General features: G+C 36.9%; 1 protein-coding gene across 2 annotated transcripts in view; it reads left to right on the top strand.

Moving 5' to 3' along the window:
• LOC139981180 (NAD(+) hydrolase SARM1-like) overlaps nt 1-18494 on the top strand; it is a 45218-nt gene extending 26724 nt beyond the window's left edge. For both annotated transcript variants that reach the window (XM_071993381.1, XM_071993380.1), the window contains exons 4-9: nt 1750-1883; nt 5924-6156; nt 6668-6818; nt 8405-8594; nt 9323-9444; nt 10601-18494. In XM_071993381.1, coding sequence (XP_071849482.1) covers nt 1750-1883; nt 5924-6156; nt 6668-6818; nt 8405-8594; nt 9323-9444; nt 10601-10778 — 1008 coding nt within the window. In that variant the 3' untranslated portion in view covers nt 10779-18494. The remainder of the gene's footprint in view (nt 1-1749; nt 1884-5923; nt 6157-6667; nt 6819-8404; nt 8595-9322; nt 9445-10600) is intronic.
• The last annotated feature ends 1977 nt before the right edge of the window (nt 18495-20471 follow it).

Below are 20471 nucleotides of genomic sequence, written 5' to 3'. Positions count from 1 at the left end.
GCGTGTGCATGTATGTGTGTATGCGATGCCTTAGCTTGTAAACACGATATCTCACGATAGGTACATCTGCAGTTCTCTGCATGTGGCTCGGCCCCCTTAATTGTACAAGAACCCTATTGTTTTGGGTGGAGGTCAAAGGTCATTTGGGTCAGCAGAGGGCAAAATGTGAAAATCTCAGCTCTTCAGAACCTGAATGTCAAAGGACCTTAATATGTATGCATGGAAGGATGATTGCCTTAGGTAGTGTACAGCTTTTACTCAGTTTGGTGTAGGTCAGAGTTCATTTTAAGGTCGTTTTAAGTACTTGGAAACACGATATCTCCAGATAGGAAACTTCTTTGGCTCTCATATTTTGTATGTGACTTCCCTATAATGAGTACAAGAACTGTATTGTTTTGGTGGAGGTCAAAGGTCATTCAGGGTCATCAAGATAGATTGATTATACTGCTCTCCATCTCCAGTATTAACTTCAAACAGGGTTATTAGCTTGCAAACTAATCTCGTGCTGCATATGTATTATGTATTTAAATGCAGGTAATTGCTGGGAGGAGTTTCCCTCTGGTTGAAGCATGCCAACAGAGTTTCCTGTGTGCAGAAAACATTTGAAACTACCAGCAAAATTATCATTTCTAGAAATATGCTCAATTGGAGCTCATATTTTGTGTAAGCATTGTACTACTACTGCTATTTATAGTAATAATAATAATAAACCATGCTCTGATATGATCAAGAATCCTGCCTTGTCAGTCTCTGCTCTATGAAATATAAATTATGGTTCCCAGTAGTTGATATTCATACTAATCAAGTACCAGTATATCTGCTTCTTGTTTCATCTATGGTCCTTACAGGAAGTAAAGGAACCTATATATACACTGCAGTCAGATTAGCGTGTGTTTGTGCGCCTGTGACATTTGCTTGGGTCCGCGATAACCTCCACACAGGAGTGATGGATATTTGTCATACTTGTAGATATGTAGATGTACTATAGTGAAAAGGTTAGCCCTGTCATTTTTGGCGCTGACCTTATGAATAGTAATGAGATTATATATTATGATATTAGGTGATGACATGCAACACTTTAATATTACACTATAAAAGCAAGGAACCATAGTGCCCATTTGGCTCTTGTTATTTCAGTATTTACAATACGCATTGTATAGTTAAAATTCATCATTTATTTATTCGTTTCCTCCATCAACATATGCACTCAGACCTACCTACAGTAGCATACAAAACTATCCGTTACTTCACTCCTTGCATACCTGCCTCCATTCTATGTGTGGTCGTCCGTAAATACCCAGACCAGTAAGTTTTGGGGATTCCAAGAGACTTAATTGTGATATTTTCATGCCCCTGGATGTATATTAGGTGACTTCTCTTAACAATTACCCAGCCGAAAAATGTCATGGATTTGTGAATCCACCGTTCATCACCCTGCTTCGCATCAGAGGACGTTATTGTTTGTTTACAATTTTTCAAAATTGATGTTTACGTCTTACCGTAGAGAGGAAACTAATTGCTGTAAAAACAAATTAATTTAACCATTAATACCATCAAGAACTAATACTGGCTGTGTTTATATCTCTCCTTAAGTGTCTTAATGGATTTAAAAGTACTTTTGTATTGTTTGATCAACCATGCATATACCCATGCACTGGGATCATTTACTAATTACTGGAGTTTGCTTCACCGACCCCAGTATAGCTTCCACATTTAATACGATCTGTTTCTGCCTTATTTGGTTTATAGCTGAAGAATATCGGTTTTGCGTCGTTCTGTGTGGCCTTTGAGAAGCACCGAGTCGACGGCGACTTGCTAATCACGATCACTGAGAAGGAACTGACCCAGGATGCCCAGATGGAGAGCTCTTTACTGAGGAGAAGGTAAAAGATGCATGAAACACTGCCTCTTCTTGATGTTGGTTTCATACTCTCTGTAAATTAAAATATCCAACCAGAGACAAACTTTGATAACTGGTCATAAATTGTGTTCCATCTGTTCATAAATATACACTTTGCAAGAGACCTTGGATCGGTGGCAGCCATGCATGGAGGGGTAGGGAGGGAGGGGGAAGGGGAAGGGAGGGGAGGGGGTGTCTTGTTTATTTCATCATTTATGCATGACTTTTTAGATTTCAGGCCACTTACATAATAGATTTGTGTAGGAGGAGAAAAAAAAAAAAAACTTGATATCAAGTTTATAATATTGATAATGATTCAATTTGAAGCCCATCCATCATTCATACAATTGATCAAAATGTGAAACCTTTGTAGACACAGTATTTCCAAGAAGGGGAAGTTGGACATTAAATAGTGAATTACTCTTCCAATTAAACTAGTATATTTAGTTCGCTTCTCACTAACCTGTTTCGTCACAACCTAAGCACTCTTGCTCTACCCTGCCAAATGTAAACTGGTAAACCCTCTTAACACTACGCCCTCTATCATGTGCTATTTTTGGTCGAGTTCCCTCCAAAAAAGCCACTCCTAAACAGCCCAGCATTCCGTTTTTGGAGGGTCCATGACAATCACAACCTTTGGAATTGTGATAGGATTTGTGTTTGTTTGGTGTAGCTGCAGGCTATTTGTGGTCAATAAAAGTCAAATGTGAAAACAGTTTATAAAAAGAAGGGAAATTTGGACATCTCATAGTAAAAAAGGTTGGGGTGTTTGTTCATTTTATAGTTTAACACTCTTTCAATTATAGTAGTATTTTAATTATTCAACTACTGTTACCTTTCTCCTCACCCCAACTGCACTCTTGCCCTAATAGTGTCAAGCATCACTCATAATCATTTCAGAGCATGTCCTCTGCCTGTGACTGGATCAGTTTGGCCTTCTACCGTCCTTGAATCATTCAAAATCATTGAAAATGCTCCTAGCAATGCTGAATTTGAATCTCTAATATCTAGTCAGTATGTGGAACCACCTTAGTGAGAAGTAGAACCCTAATGTTATTTGCAATAGTCAAATGTCATTTGAGGTCAACAGAGGTCACAGTCTGAAAATCTTGTAAACTTGATAACTTCAAAGAAACCTTCCTTGGGTTAATTCCATTCTTGGTGTGTGGATCCAAGTTTAGTGAGTTACAGGAATGCAATTGTTTGTCATAGAGTTGAAAGTTTATTTGAGGTCACCAGAGGTCAAATTCCGAAAACTTTGCAATACTGGTAGCTTCGAAAGCTAAGCTTGGATGAGCTTCATAAATGTATGGCAAGTGGAGTCAATTTAGTGAGTATAAGAACCATGTTGTTTTTGAAAGAGGTGAAAGGTCATTTGAGGTTGCCAAGTAAAGCTTGGATGAAATTCGTATGTGATATGTAGATCCGCCTCACTGAGTACTAGGATCATTAATTTTGATGGAGGTCAAGAGTAATTTGAGTTCAATAGAGGTCAAAAGCTCTCCAGACATCAAGTGGGTGATCTTCATACTAAGTGTGTAGTTTCGCCTCAGTGAGATTAGCGAAGGTTTGCGTTCCAAACTCAAAACTCGTTTGTGCAATTGCCCTTTAATGTTATCATGTGAAACTGGCGAGTCATTACTCAAAGCCTACTGGCTTTCTGGTTTTAGATATATTTGAAGTAAATCTTTAGGTGAGAGTAGCTCTGTATATGATTGCATTTACGGTATTTTCCTTTTTTTTAAAAGTTTACTCATTTGATCTGAAAAATGTTGAGCCGGAGATATTGTTCACCGAATAAACATTATAAATATTTAAATAATGCCCCTATGGCTGAATGATAATTAAGTTCTAAAAAGCAATTGGATTAAAATGCAATGTCTATACTTTAAAGGTTCTTAACAAACAAAACCAAAAGTGAAAGTGTAACAGACAGCAAAGTAGTTTCCCCTTCTCAATTTTATTTCTTTGCAACATTGATATTATACGTCTAGTTTAATTATAAACAAATTCTTTTGTTTGGTCATTGTTGGTATCAGGCGTTACCACAAGCCAGCTGCTGTAAAATTGATAACACGATTATAACTTAAAGCAGCAGTTTGTGTCCTTTTCTATGATATTTCTCAACCTCACTGACTCCACTATGCCATAACGACATACATAACTAGCTTATCTATTTAAATCTTACTTCAAATGGTGGCATAAAAGTCGAAAAATTTGCAACTTTCAACTTTGTTTTTCTCCAAGATATTTTCCGTTGGGATCCCAATTAACCTCGCCCATAATATGAATATTTAAACACTATGAACGTCATTGACCAGTACGTAATCCAACGCCAAGCTTGATTTGTGTACAGTCTATATGGCAGTTGTACCAGGGAGTTCTATAACAACTCCCTGGTTGTGCCAACGCAAAGTCTTGAATCTATTTTTAGCAACGGCTCATAACTAAACCTGCATCTCTGATTGGTTGAATTCAAACTAGTGGGTTTGGGGTACTGTATGCGATTAATTTTAAATGTGGAATTTTGTCGTGGATACTTTTCTCATTCTCTGCAAATATCCTTAACTACTCGCCAATTAACGATGATGGCAGGGAAAAACTTGGCTAATATCTTAGTTTGCTGGTTTGTGATTGATATATGTAAAAAACTTGATGGACATGTCAAAAAAACAGAAAACGGCGACCAAACGCAAAATGCTGCTTTAAATCAAATTATGCCTTGTGTCCTAAATAGTCAATTTAGATAAATTGAGAGTGTTTTAAACTTGAATGTTAGTTGTTTGACTGACTAAAGTATTAGTTGTTTGACTGACTAAAGTGATCAGAATGCCAGGGTTTTAAAGACAAACCAGCCCATAATGTGTGCTTCCATTAGCCCTGTATGCAGCGATGACTGGACGTTGCTGTATATCTTTGTATACTGAAATAACCGAGGATGCATTGAAACTGAAAGTATGATTTAATACTTATAGTTTCTATGCTATCCAGTAGGCTACTAATAATGAACTTAAATATATTTCCAGGATCTAAGTCATAAAGTAGCCATTATGTATACATGTCAAGCAGCACTTTGAGTGGTAGGCCATAGCATGCTTGCGAAACCACTCCTGTGTGAATGACCAACTATTGTTACCAGGTCTGCACGTTGTTAGTTGCAAATAAGTGTAAATTGCAGTTTCATTTATAACTGTTATGTACATCTCTCCTCATCTGTCTTCACACAATCATAGCACACTTAACTACTTAATTGTTTGAAGTTTAATCATTGCATACATATATACTTTATAAGAGGTAACTGTATATACATACACACTTAAAGGGTTTACATAAATAAGTATATAAATAAATAAATACATAAATATAAAAAATTTATATCGGTTTACATACATGCATTCTTTATAAGGGTTCCTTTTATAAGGGTTTACATACATACATACTTTGTAAAGGTTTACATACATACATACTTTATTTGGTTTACATACATAATTACTTTGTAAGGGTTTACATACATACTTTTATAAGGGTTTACAAAACATACATACTTAATGAGGGTTTACATACATACATACGCGCATACTGTACATACATACTTTGTAAGGGTTTGCTTACATACATACTTTATTTGGTTTACATACATACTTTAATACTTTGAAAGGGTTTACATACATACATACTTTTATAAGGGTTAACAAACATACATACTTAATGAGGGTTTACAAACATACTTAATGAGGGTTTACATAAATACATACATACTTTATAAGGATTTAATATACATACTTTATTTGGTTTACATACATACTTACTTTGTAAGGGTTTACATACATACATTCTTAATGAGGGTTTACAAACATGCATACTTTCATTGGTTTACATACATATATACTTTGAGGGTTTACATAAATATATACATGCATATATGCATATTCACACCCACATACACGCATACCTATTTTAATACATACATACTTTATAAGGGTTTACGTACTGATAGCCTATTTCTTTTTTCTTCTTTGTAAGGTTTCTACGAGAGCTGGCATTGCTGAAGAGCAATACCTGTAGTGGAGACTGGGAGCTAAAGGAATGGCTGAAGAATCTTGGTCCAGAGTACCCACAATACACCCATAACCTGATGCATTGTGGAATTGATTTAGATTTGCTTCCATTCATCAATGAGGACCATCTGTTCAATGATGCTGGCATAACCAACGGGGTCCACAGGATGAAAATACTACGAGCAATTAAACCTCTATGTAAGCCTTCAGATATGACACCCCTCAGACCTGAAAGTAATATTGCAAACATGGACAAATAAGCTTAGGCTAGAGTTTCTCTGCCATTTTGGAAATCCTTTTGTTGACTTAAAATAGTGACTGGTATAATGTATCAGAGTTTCAATGGGATTTATTAAAAGGTGGCACCTTCATCTAGCCTACCCCACTCCATTCCCCTTTGCCCCTTCTCTACCCCTTATCCCTTTTTGAGCAACAGGTGGTTTTGCTTGTTGGAAGAGGGTGTTGTTTGGTCTATTATTTAATATGCAGCTCTTAACTGAATATAAGAAATTGCAGCACAGTAATGGTCTTTGCTAATATCTTGTTATGATCCTCTCATGAAGGGACGACCTGACACTCTCTGTTAAAAATGCAAATTTAATGAAAGTGACATGGATATTAATAAAGTTACATGAATATTAATGAAGTGACAGCAATATTAATGAGGTTACAAATATTTGAATTGTCCTTCATCTTGATTATATGGCAGCTGGATTGAGAGATTATGCAAGAGTATTTGACAGTCCGACACGTCCAAAAAGAGCCATCCTTCCATCAGACCAGACCGATACTAACCCAAACATGAAGAACCTAGATGTCTTTATCAGCTATAGGAGAGCTACAGGTTCATTACTTGCTAGGTAAGTCATATTATGTAGACTTTACCAACATAGGCTGGGTATTAAAGCAGCATTTTGCGTTTTGTCGCCGTTTTCCACTTTTTTGACAATTCCATCAAGTTTTTTACATATATCAATCACAAAACAACAAACTAAGATATTAGCCAAGTTTTTTCCCTGCCAAAAGCGTTAATTGGCGAGTAATTAAGGTCATTTGCAGATAATGAGAAAAGTGTCGTCCGACAATTTACACATTTAATATTAACCGCATACAGTTCCCCCAACCCACCAGTTTGAATTCAACCAATCAGAGAAACAGGTTTAGTTATGAGCCGTTGCTAAAAATAGATTCAAAACGTTGAGTTGGTAACTTGGTACAACCAGCGAGCTGGACTCTAACAGCTCCCTGGTACAACTGCCATAGACAATCTACACAAATCAAGCATGGTGTTGTTTTATGTATTAGCCAATGACGTTCTTAGCTTTTAAATATTCATATTATGGGCGAGGTTTATTTGGATCCCAACGGAAAATATCTTCGAGAAAAACAAGTTGAAAGTTGTAAATTCTTCGACTTTTATGCCACCATTTGAAGTAAGATTTGAATAGATTTATAAGCTAGTTATTTATGTCGTTATGGCATCATGGAATCGGTGAGGTTGAGAAAAACCATAGAAAAGGACACAAAATGCTTCTTTAACTTGCATGGACTTGCTACAAGAAACGTATTTGCTGGTTTCAGGCATGTGATGGTTAGAAGTTAGCTAGTTAGTTCACACATGGTTTGTATAAGGTAGGTAACTTTCAATTCATGTTAGAAGCTAGATAATTAGTCCCGGGACTATTATACCAAGTTTTAAAATTGTTCTTTTAAAAACTTCACCTATTCCACAGAGCTGTCCAGACTAGAGTCTGAGGGCCACTATTATCATCTTGTTTACTGTCTAAAATGTTTGTTTTGATAATTTATTTCTCGATTAATCATTTTCTTTAATTAAATTGTGTAGTGTAATTTCTATTTACCTTTCATTACCTTTTAAACATTCATCTTTTATTTCTTGTTATCCTATTCATATAATGTTTGAAAGTTAGACAGAAATAAAATAAATGAAATGATATATAAAGCTTATTTATCACACATGTTAGCAGAAGCCTCAGATACTCAAATTAATTAAGTTTCCTTCAAAGAATTAGAAATAAGACTATCAAGTATGCTTGTAACCCTGGCTTCTTCACAGATGTGAAAATAGTAATTGAAACTGCATGAACTTTTCCAGACCCTTTGGAATGTGCTGATCAAGTTCCAGTATATTTTGAAGTAATTATGAAACAAGCAGATAGTGTATTTTCTTTTCATTTTTTTGGGGGGGGTGGGGGGATTTTTGAAGAGACATCATGAAGTATACTGTCAAAGATTGTTCTACTGTTTGTTTATTGGAAAAGTGCATAAGTAGAGTGGGGAGAGGTAAATTATGTTTCATGTTATATATCAAAACCATGTACGCATTAGAATGCCTCTTAATATGTTCTCAAAGTATTGAATAATTCTTGACTTTGTCAAGATTCATAATTTGTTCTGACATTCGTATTTTGTCTGCTTCATTCAGCTTGCTCAAAGTCCACCTGCAGCTCCGTAGCTTCACAGTCTTCATCGACGTCGAGAAACTAGAAGCAGGAAAGTTTGACAATAACCTGCTGAACAGTATCCGAAATGCTCACAACTTTGTCTTGGTGTTGTCAACCAGTGCTCTGGACAGGTGTAAGGGGGATGTAGAATACAAAGACTGGGTACATAGAGTAAGTAAACAAGGGGATGAGAGAAACAGGGTAGTAGGATGTAATGTTGCCATGGCTACTGCCTGTTAACTAGTGCTCTGAAAAGATGTAAGGGAACATAGGGTACTAAGACTAGGTACATAGAGTAAGTAAACAAGGTGATGAGAGAACAGGGTAGTAGAATGTAATGTTGCCATGGCTACTGCCTGTCGGCTGGTGTCCTAGACATATCCATGGATTGTAGAGTACAAAGACTAGGTGTAGAGAGTAGTAAACAAGGTGATGAGAAACAGGAGTCAGAGGGACATGAAGTACAAAGATGGCCACACAGATTTAGAGTATGTTGTGTATGATGAAGGGCCAGTGATTGTAGTCTGTCAATACACCAATATATTTGTAAACATGGTGTGTGGGCCATATCCACACATCAGTTAGGTCCATATCAACACAGCAGCATTAAAGGTCCATATCGACATGGTAGTAGGGTCCATATCCACAGAACAAGTAGGTCCCTATCCACACAGCAGTAAGGTCTGTACATACATCAATATATTTGGTAAACATGTTATTTGATCCATGGCTACACAGCAGTAAAAGTAATCTGGCCCAAACAAGTATATTAATATTGCTTGTTGTATTTGCAAACTTGACAATCCACAGTATTCTATTACTCATACCAGTCAACACACTATACCATTATCAACAATATTCATATTATCAACAATATTTACATTTGATTGGTTTTGCAGGAAATAGTGACAGCCCTGGAGAGTAAGTGTAACATCATTCCAGTCATGGACACCTTTCGCTGGCCGAAACCAGAGGAGCTTCCAGAAGATATGAGGGCGATATGTTACTTTAATGGAATCAAGTAATTAATATCAAAATCTCAAAGACAGTTGAAACCTCTCAGAAGATATATATATGTGCAAACATGATTAAACGTACCATTAAGTCACTTACCCTGAACTCTCCTCAAAACTGTATCATTATATTTATTTTCTGAAATTTTGGGATGCAATATTTTTAGGCTGTATTATTTTTAAGCTATATAAGAATAAATTATTATTATTATTATCATCTTACCTTTTGCAACAAACTTCTTTGGTTTGAATTTCTGTTCTGTATGTAGACACAACCCTCTTAATAGACAGGGACCTTTGTATCTCCAGAGTGTAGATATTGATATCGAGACATCTCCACCAGTTGTTATGTTGGTTGCTGTTCCAAAGTTTAATGTTAAATTGAACTTTCTATATCTTTGTGATTCCCTTAACTAGGTACCAGAGATGTTACAGTTTGGTGCTCTCCTCTCCTCTCCTCTCCTCTCCTCTCCTCTCCTCTCCTCTCCTCTCCTCTCCTCTCCTCTCCTCTCCTCTCCTCTCCTCTCCTCTCCTCTCCTCTCCTCTCCTCTCCTCTCCTCTCCTCTCCTCTCCTCTCCTCTCCTCTCCTCTCCTCTCCTCTCCTCTCCTCTCCTCTCCTCTCCTCTCCTCTCCTCTCCTCTCCTCTCCTCTCCTCTCCTCTCCTCTCCTCTCCTCTCCTCTCCTCTCCTCTCCTCTCCTCTCCTCTCCTCTCCTCTCCTCTCCTCTCCTCTCCTCTCCTCTCCTCTCCTCTCCTCTCCTCTCCTCTCCTCTCCTCTCCTCTCCTCTCCTCTCCTCTCCTCTCCTCTCCTCTCCTCTCCTCTCCTCTCCTCTCCTCTCCTCTCCTCTCCTCTCCTCTCCTCTCCTCTCCTCTCCTCTCCTCTCCTCTCCTCTCCTCTCCTCTCCTCTCCTCTCCTCTCCTCTCCTCTCCTCTCCTCTCCTCTCCTCTCCTCTCCTCTCCTCTCCTCTCCTCTCCTCTCCTCTCCTCTCCTCTCCTCTCCTCTCCTCTCCTCTCCTCTCCTCTCCTCTCCTCTCCTCTCCTCTCCTCTCCTCTCCTCTCCTCTCCTCTCCTTTCCACCATCATTTTAGTAAAAACCATTTTGTCTTTCAGCTCTGCGATTGATATTGAAGAATCTGTTATCAATGTTCCCTCTTTCCTCTCATCAGGTGGATTCACGATTACCAGGATGCCTGCATCGACAAATTGGAGAGATTCTTACGGGGAGAGGAGAACATGAAACAGTACTTAGAGCAGACTTTGGTAGGACTCAAGGGAACCCAGAGTGGCCACGGTTTGAGGAACAGCAGGGGTGATAGCCACGACAGTAACGGAAGCACTGGATGATTTAGAGTCCCACTCCAGTCACAGTTGGGCCAGCGTGGACTTTTGACATGTCCATCATCTTTGTTAATTATTCCGTCAAGGACATCATTAGGCATCTATGAGTGATAAAGATGTTTGTGATGAACAACCTACTCTCACCCAAAAAGCTAACACAAAATCACCATTTTCGAAATTTCTTTACGTAGAAGTCTGACGACTTTCAGCAGATTTGACTGTGTCTCCATAGAAACCAGTAGTGCTTGATTTGATATGTGTTACTCTATTCATTATATCTCCTATTTCCATTGAAATATGTGGTGCTTGAGAAAGATTGCTTAAAATATTATAAAATGTATCAGTAATTAATAGGGTCATCACTGAATATTGTCTTTGTTTTTGTTTGTTTTTTAGCATGAAAAACAGATTTTAACTTTTGGACAACTCTACTACAGAGTTCACCTCCCTCGTAACCCCATTTCAAACTTTCCTTTCTCGGAAAGAGAAATTAAATAGTTTTGTTACTATTTTTAGAAAACTGTTCATCACAAACATATCTATCATGTATTATAAAAGCCAATTAAGATAACGGTTGACTTACTCCCATCTTAACCCTCTCATAGAATGGTGTGTCTTGATTTCATTTCAACTTGACTTCGGTAGATAGATTGATCATGCATTAAGCCTGCAGTAGAAGACTACTGTAGCCCCCCCCCCCCCCATAGAGATCATAGTAAGGGTACAACAAGCCTGAAATTAGTCAATCTTTCCCACCCTTTCTTTCTGCATTCTTCCTTCTGTATGTTGTAACCGAGCAGTGCCCTGAAGCAGGGGTGCAACCATTTATACCTGTGGGGCCGGCGGGGGGAAGGTGGCTTTAGCACAGCAAAATATAGCATGATTCTTACATCTAAGCCCCACCGTCAGTTTCGACCAAAATTTTTCTTGGAACAACGTAACATCTTAGCCGCCTTTGAGAAAAACAAAATGGCATCACCTCTGCCATGAAGTATGTTTGATCAAGTCTAAAAGACTATGGTCATGTTCAATATCCAAGTACAAATCTGTGTACAACTTTTATTTGGAAAGAGCCAACGGCAAGGTTTAACTTCATTCAGTTATTAGAATTAGGTTATGACCTAACTGTGTATATCATAATATATAGACAGATCTGTGGTTTACTGACATTGGAAGTCAGTGATATGATTATTAAATATGTAAAATCCCACTACTTGTAATTTTTTATCATCATGATCATAAAAAAAAAAGCTACTTGCAATGACAAGTGATTGGAAAGTGTAAGCACTTTTTTTGCTCTTTCAGACATATTTGACTGTACATATATTACAAAGAGAAAGAAAACTGAATAGAGAATGTTGTGAGAGTTTTGTTAATAATCTACCTGAATGTAATTTAAGCTAAACGGTTATACGATTCATTGTAGTGGAAATGCAAGACAAAATGATGCAGGAGATGTTTTCAGAGAAATTGACATGCAAATTAGTTAGTATTCCTGGAAAAAAAACTAAGGATATTCTTTTATAATCCACATCGTTATAATACCAAAAATGACAGAACATGCAATTAGTTAATATTCATATGCTGAAAAGAAAAGGAGAAAATTCATTCTTTTAATCTGCCTGATGGTAAGGCACAATAATTTTAGCAGCTTTATGAAATATGGTAGCTATCGTGCAATTTAGTTTTACTTTTTATCATTATTTACTTTTAATTTTTATCAGAAGTCACTGAAATTTGATCACCTTGCTTTCCAAGTTTTTCATTCTTTTTTTTTTGCTTGTTTGTTCATTGTGTGTGCTGTGGATGTACTTTTTGTGCACTACTTTGGGTTCTGTAGTATTATTTGTGAAACGTTCTAGAAGTTCTTGGGGTTTATGTCTGGGAAACCTGAAAAAGGTATGAGAACTTTGAGACTTGGACGTAGCATTTTGGAAATTTGGCTGTGATGTAGTATTAATGTATATGAGTCATAATACTAGGACTAAACTATGTGGGTTATTTCATGTGGAAGTAGTACTAATGTATATGAGTTATAATATAAGTACTAAACTATGTGGGTTATTTCATGTGGATGTAGTACTAATGTATATGAGTTATTATACAAGTACGTACACCACTATGTGGGTTATTTCAAGTGGAAGTAGTACTAATGTATATGAGTTAGGGTTGGGCGATATATCGAAAATTATTATTATCGCGATAATTTTTTTTCAAGACGATATTTTTTGAGGATTGAACAAATGACGATAATTTCTTGTGAAAGAAATTTGAAATAGATGTAGAAAAAAAAATTCTCCGTTTTATGTGTAAATGTTATTCTATCATTCCATGGTTAAGAAAGTTGAAAAGAAATATTTTATCAACTTCATTTACTGACTTTTGAACTTCGTAAAAACCCGTTCTTTACAACATTGACTGTATAGAGAACAAAACTCTGAAAATCAGTAGAGAAATTACCAATTGTGTACGAAAAGTAAGTTGGTACACCTTTCTAATTTTACGAAAGATCGAGCAAAATACTTTCGAAAAATTCACGCGAAACTGGCATATCGTGCTAAATGCAACAAGTGTCATGTAAACAAGGCTCTAGTACACCCATTTATGAATAAACCAGTAGACCACATCTGGTGTAAAGCGGGGAAAGAGTATTTTCTAGAATTTCCCAAAAAAATAATAATAATAATAATATCCTACCATAGTTAAGTGTATAGTAAATAGCCTAACCACTTCGTCGGTTACGGATCTCACGTAACAAAAACACAACTAATTGTATTTTGCGAAGTTGACGATTTCTACAAGGACATGGAAACAATGTTTAGCATTAAGTTAATCACGCCTGGTGGCCTAAAACATGGAATTACAAGGTTTACTTTCATATAGATGGCCATACTGTAGCTATTGGGGCCTTGATATCGTGCTATGTCTGTATGGTATAGACTGTGCCTCGTGTATCATGGGGAATAGATTGTTTTGTTCATGCGGAGGAGTCGGTTGGCTTGAGGTGTGTTTTACTTACCTTAATGTTACGGGGATATTTACCTACTGTACTTTCCTTGAACGTCTTAGATAATATTTCGCATAACTTTACGGATCCTTTACTGACTGACCTAATTAATTCTAGAGTGGAGCCAAAAAAGTTTACTCCATGAAAAGTTTTTTGGAACCGTGCCAAAAATGTTAACAAGCAGGTGTTAGACAGGGGGGTTGTTTCGCAAGGTACCTGAGAAAATTCGAAGCACATTGTAGCCTACCGTGATATTTAAGTACGGTTAAACACTGCAGTTGTAAACTGATTGTTAGGCAGTCTAGAAACGGGGCTTTGACGAACGTAGTTTGTTTCATAATATCGACAGTTTTGTAAGTTAAACTCTATAAAGATTGTAAGACAGATTAATTCTCTTTTCATTTTATCACATAATATAGCTACTCTAACTTGTCATTTTAAAACTTTCATCAGTTTCGTGACAATTTAAATTCATAAAGTTAGTCAGTAGTTTGAATCCTCAATTGCGAATTTTTTATCGCCAGACACGCAAAAATACTTAACTTTTCCGGGGGCCTTCGCCCATGGACCCCCACAAGGGGTTCCACCCCTTGACTTCAACGGGGCTCTAAGGCGGGCCCTGAACCCCACGCCATTATGCTCGGTGTGTTTGCTGCGCGAAAACACCGGAGGGAAATCGGCAGTTGTTTTTTAGTGTGTTCGCGAACACACTAAAAACAACAAGAAAAAATTATCGTAATTATCGAAATATCGCGATAATTTTTGAACTATTTATCGTGACATTAAAAAGCAAATATCGCCCAACCCTAATATGAGTTATAATATAAGTGCTACACTATGTGGGTTATTTCATGTGGAAGTAGTACTAATGTATATGAGTTATAATACAAGTACTAATACTATGTGGGTTATTTCAAGTGGAAGTAGTACTAAGGTATATGAGTTATAATACAAGTCCTAATGCTATGTGGGTTATTTCAAGTGGATGTAGTACTAAGGTATATGAGTTATAATACAAGTCCTAATACTATGTGGGTTATTTCAAGTGGAAGTAGTACTAATGTATATGAGTTATAATATAAGTACTACACTATGTGGGTTATTTCATGTGGAAGTAGTACTAATGTATATGAGTTATAATACAAGTACTACACTATGTGGGTTATTTCAAGTGGATGTAGTACTAATGTATATGAGTTATAATACAAGTACTAAACTATGTGGGTTATTTCAAGTGGATGTAGTACTAATGTATATGAGTTATTATACAAGTACTACACTATGTGGGTTATTTCATGTGGAAGTAGTACTAATGTATATGAGTTATAATACAAGTACTAATACTATGTGGGTTATTTCAAGTGGATGTAGTACTAAGGTATATGAGTTATAATACAAGTCCTAATACTATGTGGGTTATTTCAAGTGGAAGTAGTACTAATGTATATGAGTTATAATATAAGTACTACACTATGTGGGTTATTTCATGTGGAAGTAGTACTAATGTATATGAGTTATAATACAAGTACTACACTATGTGGGTTATTTCAAGTGGATGTAGTACTAATGTTTATGAGTTATTATACAAGTACTAAACTATGTGGGTTATTTCAAGTGGATGTAGTACTAATGTATATGAGTTATAATACAAGTACTACACTATGTGGGTTATTTCATGTGGAAGTAGTACTAATGTTTATGAGTTATTATACAAGTACTACACTATGTGGGTTATTTCAAGTGGATGTAGTACTAATGTATATGAGTTATTATACAAGTACTACACTATGTGGGTTATTTCATGTGGATGTAGTACTAATGTATATGAGTTATTATACAAGTACTACACTATGTGGGTTATTTCATGTGGAAGTAGTACTAATGTATATGAGTTATTATACAAGTACTAAACTATGTGGGTTATTTTTGCTTTCTCTGCTGAATTAACAGAGGTTGACTGGTCTGGTTTTTAAAAAAGCCAATGCAGTTTGGAGACTGAGGATATTTATTGTAAACTTCACTGTAACCCAAATGGTGACAAAACCAGCATGTTTTAAGTTTTGATTATCTCATAGGAAAATTGCTCTGTCCATCAAAGCTCTGAAATTATCAAATTTATTGTTTTCTTTTGAAAAATCTCCAATCATGTTTGTTTTAAATTTACTTATTGTTTTTTATTTTATTTATTTATTATTATTTTTTTTATGAGTCATGGACCCTTGGGCAGGCACGTAAATTAATATTCATGAAGCCCTCATGTAATATTGGGGCAAATCTACCAGCTTGAAGATTTTTTGTCCGTCTGTATTCAAGTTTGTGCAACCTAATTAATTACCATTAATTAATTAATTACCATGATTCATTACCTTGTGTTTTCATCATAATTTTTGTTTCTCCTTACCTTCTTTTCTTTTCTTTCTGTTTTTCATTCTAAATTGTTGTTATTCAGATTACAAAATCAAGTCATTTCAAAAACGTTATACCAAATAGTTATAGTTTAACTTTTTCTTTATTTTAAGCACTACCTTTGCTTTAGTTAGATACCTTGTGTGAATGTTGTGATTTATCCATGGGGATAAATCCACCCTTTATTTATTCCTCTTAGTTTGTTCGCTCAGGAAGGAAATTCAGGAATGGGCTTGGACTGAATACCCTCAAGATGTGTCGCATGTTTTCAGGATGGATGCAAAATACAGAATTGAGGTCTGAATTGTTTCACTTTCAAGCATAAGCTGAGAAAGGGGGGGAGGTCACAACTTGTTGGTCTCCTCTGTGTGGTGTATCTATGAGTTACCATGTATATCTGTGAATGTTGTGTATCCATGGGTACAAATCCAGCCAGCTTCATTTGTTTGACCTTTGTGGCATAAGTGTTAAGTCTGAAGTCACAGGAGTTGCACAGTCCTCTCACAGGTTTAGTATATTTAATCATTGTAACTGTCGTATACATCTTGAAGAAGATGCTATTAACGGTAGTAGTTTGTATCGGTGACTTGAATTCCAGACAGAGCCCTCTTGTGGATGCTCTTATTAAATGCGGCTTTTCACTTCAAATATGGCGTTTGCTTCTTTTGTGTTCATGAAAAGTGAACAGAAAAATCTCCTTAAAGGACCCAGTGGTACAATAGAAATGAAATTGCAATGCTGTGATGAGAGGAAACTTCCTTGTATTTCTTAAAAAGAAATTTCAAGTGTGTGCTGAAAGCATCAGTATTGTCTGTATCAGATGTATATAGATTGTATATTCTCCAGTTTAGAGGAAGTTTTTGACATGATCACATTTTAAATGAATTTTATAAAAAGAAATTGTATGATACAGGGATGATCTTGAAAGGGGGGGAGTGTTGGGGCGGGGGTAAGAGAGAAATGTTAAGTATGGCCGCACTCTAAAATTGACAAAGTTCATGCTCTGTCTTAAGTGAAAGTTCAAATGAAAGCATCAATTTTGATTGATGATCTTTAAGTCATTGAATATGAAGCCTCAGGTTTCACATTCACCAAAATAGCATAATTTACTTTCAAGGACTTTTAGAACATTTGTTCACCACAATTGTAGCATTTTCAATTTTAATTTTTTTTCTTGTGAGATTAAATCTTCAAGTTTTGCTATGCCTCTTGGCATCAAATTGTTTGCAGAGAATTTGTAAATAAAGTGATGCGTTGAAGAAATAAATGATATCTTGCCAATTGCCCATAAAGTTTTGTAATTTAATTGTAGAAATGAAAAGATAATTATTGTTTACTTTGGCCTTCCTTTTTTTTTCTGTCGTCATATTTCGTGGCTGTGCTCAGTTGAATTTCAAATGTAAGCATTAAAACTTTAAAGGTAAAGATCATTGTGTGAAACTCATCTAATTTCAGTTGTGAGTTTCAGAATATTTACAGACTGGTAATGTAAAATACTTGTCCATATGTCCTTATTTAGTTTGAGGGTCTTTTTTTGGTGACAACTAATTTGTCCAAGTAGTCTGTTGGTCTTTTGAAATACACCTGGACTATTGACTGCTTCAATTAAAAAAAAAAACACTAATATAAAGACTTTGGAGAATTAGAAAAAGATTAGAATAAGACTTAGGAGAAAAAGACTTAAGAGGAGAATAAAATACAGGTCACAGTGTCTTAATCTGATTGTGCATTTTTTTAAACTGTTTTTGAGCCAGAAAGGTTTATCTTAGGGTCAAGAGCTACAGCAATACATGAAAGATGTATAGTGAGGGAGTGATTAGTGAAATATGTGGGTGGCCATCTTGTGTACCTGTTATGAAAAGTTGAGATGAAAACCACATGGACCAATCATTCATTATGTATTTGACTTAGATATGGTGCAGTATTTGTTATTTTGAAGAGCACCAACATAAGAATTGGGGCTAACTTAGAAGAATGTAACAGTTTTGGTGAAATAACCTTGACTTTTCATGGCCATGCAGACTGGTGTGACTTTTCTTTCAAATAAATCATTTGTAGTGATCCTAAACATTGGCTCTAGTAAATTGATTGCTTTTTATGTACAATTTTTGTCTTTTCAGCATATCTCATTCTTGTTCTTCTCTCATGCATAAATTTTATCAACCGTCTATGAGCAATTGCCTGTGACTAATCTACTAGTTTGACATTTGCTCATTTTATTGCTTTCCTCATATTAAATGTTATGAATTATTGCAGATATTTACTAAAGGAAAGAGAATATTAATAAAGTGTGAAAAATTGGAAACAAATGTGTGGTATTGTTGATTTGTTTTTGATATCTTAAATCTAGGATGAATAGCCTAGAGTGTGAATGGCACTGGGGATGGGGTGAGGGGGTGGCCAAAAAAGTGACATTAGGGTTGCAAGGTGGAGTTTGAGGGGGGTGGCCACAAAAGTGACAATAGGGTTACAAGGTGGAGTTTGAGGGGGAGGGGGTGGCCACAAAAGTGACACTAGTGTTGCAAGGTGGAGTTTGAGGGGGGGGTGAGGGGGTGGCCACAAAAGTGACAATATGGTTGTAAGGTGGAGTGAGGGGGAGGGAGTGGCCACAAAAGTGACAATATGGTTGCAAGGTGGAGTTTGAGGGGGGGTGAGGGGGTGGCCACAAAAGTGACAATATGGTTGTAAGGTGGAGTGTGAGGGGGAGGGGGTGGTCACAAGTGACACTAGTGTTGCAAGGTGGATTTGTGGGGGGGGTGAGGGGGTGGCCACAAAAGTGACAATATGGTTGTAAGGTGGAGTGTGAGGGGGAGGGAGTGGCCACAAAAGTGACACTAGTGTTGCAAGGTGGAGTTTGAGGGGGGGAGGGTGAGGGGGTGGCCTCAAAAGTGACAATATGGTTGTAAGGTGGTGTGTGAGGGGGTGGCCACAAAAGTGACACTAGTGTTGCAAGGTGGAGTTTGAGGGGGGGTTGAGGGGGTGGCCACAAAAGTGACAATAGGGTTGCAAGGGGGAGTTTGAGGGGGGGAGGGTGAGGGGGTGGCCACAAAAGTGACAATATGGTTGTAAGGTGGAGTGTGAGGGTGAGTGGGTGGCCACAAAAGTGACACTAGTGTTGCAAGGTGGAGTTTGAGGGGGTGGCCACAAAAGTGACAATAGGGTTGCAAGGGGGAGGGAGTGACCACAAAAGTGAAAATAGGGTTGCAAGGTGGAGTTTGAGGGGGTGGAGTTTGGCAGAAATTTGCTCTTCATATGTCTTAGTCTAAGAATAATATAATAATTTGAGTGCTAGAAATGTTTCTATAGCAACATCAGCTTTCAAGATATTCAGCTCGAGAGTACAATAAATCTATGGAAAGCTCTAAAGTAGGGGTTCCCTAAGTGGGGTTCATGAACCCCAGACGGTGCATGAGTCCATCCCAGGGGGTTCGTGAGACGTTTCTGAAAGTCAAAACTAGAGTACTCTTTGTTGAACTAAAATCTGATATATATAATTTAGTAAATGTACAAAAGTCGTACCTATTGACCAACTCTTTTTGCGTTCCATATGCATGTTGCCATAGTAGTACCGTACCGTGCATGTGATAAAAAACAGGAGCATCCGTCTCATCGTGTGAGATGGGTGATCGATGCGTGATACAATTCGTGATCTGATCTTGAAGTTTCCAATTAAATATTTGTTCATCTCTTGTTTAATTTCAATACAATATTACACTATGAACTTGATCTTTTACGAGGCACTGTTATGTATATCACACTATAATGACTCAGATCGAGTCTCAAAAATTTGGGGGTTCGAGGACAACTCTGACATCCACAGGGGGTTCATGGGGGGATAAAGTTAGGGAAACCCTGCTCTAAAGCATAATTTCAAATGACGTCCACTAATGAAGTCGTTCAATCCTTCCATTGGTTCATAAAATGTAATTATGCAACAAATTACTGTTCTTCTATGAACAACAGAGCGACCTTTTCAACCCCAACACCATTCATCCATGAAAAAATTTGTAATGCATTGTGTTATTTGAGACCATAAAATTTGTATGCTTTTGTATTTTTGTGTTGCATATTAAAGAGGAAATGACCTAATTGGTCTGTCTGTTATTAAGTAGTCCAGCCAGTTTTATGAGGGGCATATGTTTAAAAGGGCAATTCTCAAAAACCAAATTTGGTGTTGGAATACAACCTGCACTGGTCTTCTTTTAATGGTTGACAACATATCCAAACCTTACGCCATCCTATGAAATGATGATGTGACTGCCCTTCCTTCTTCATTCTTGTTGATA

This window comes from Apostichopus japonicus, chromosome 15 (assembly GCF_037975245.1).
Source record: "Apostichopus japonicus isolate 1M-3 chromosome 15, ASM3797524v1, whole genome shotgun sequence".
NCBI lineage: Eukaryota > Metazoa > Echinodermata > Holothuroidea > Aspidochirotida > Stichopodidae > Apostichopus > Apostichopus japonicus.
This window is presented reverse-complemented; position numbering and strand designations above follow the sequence as displayed.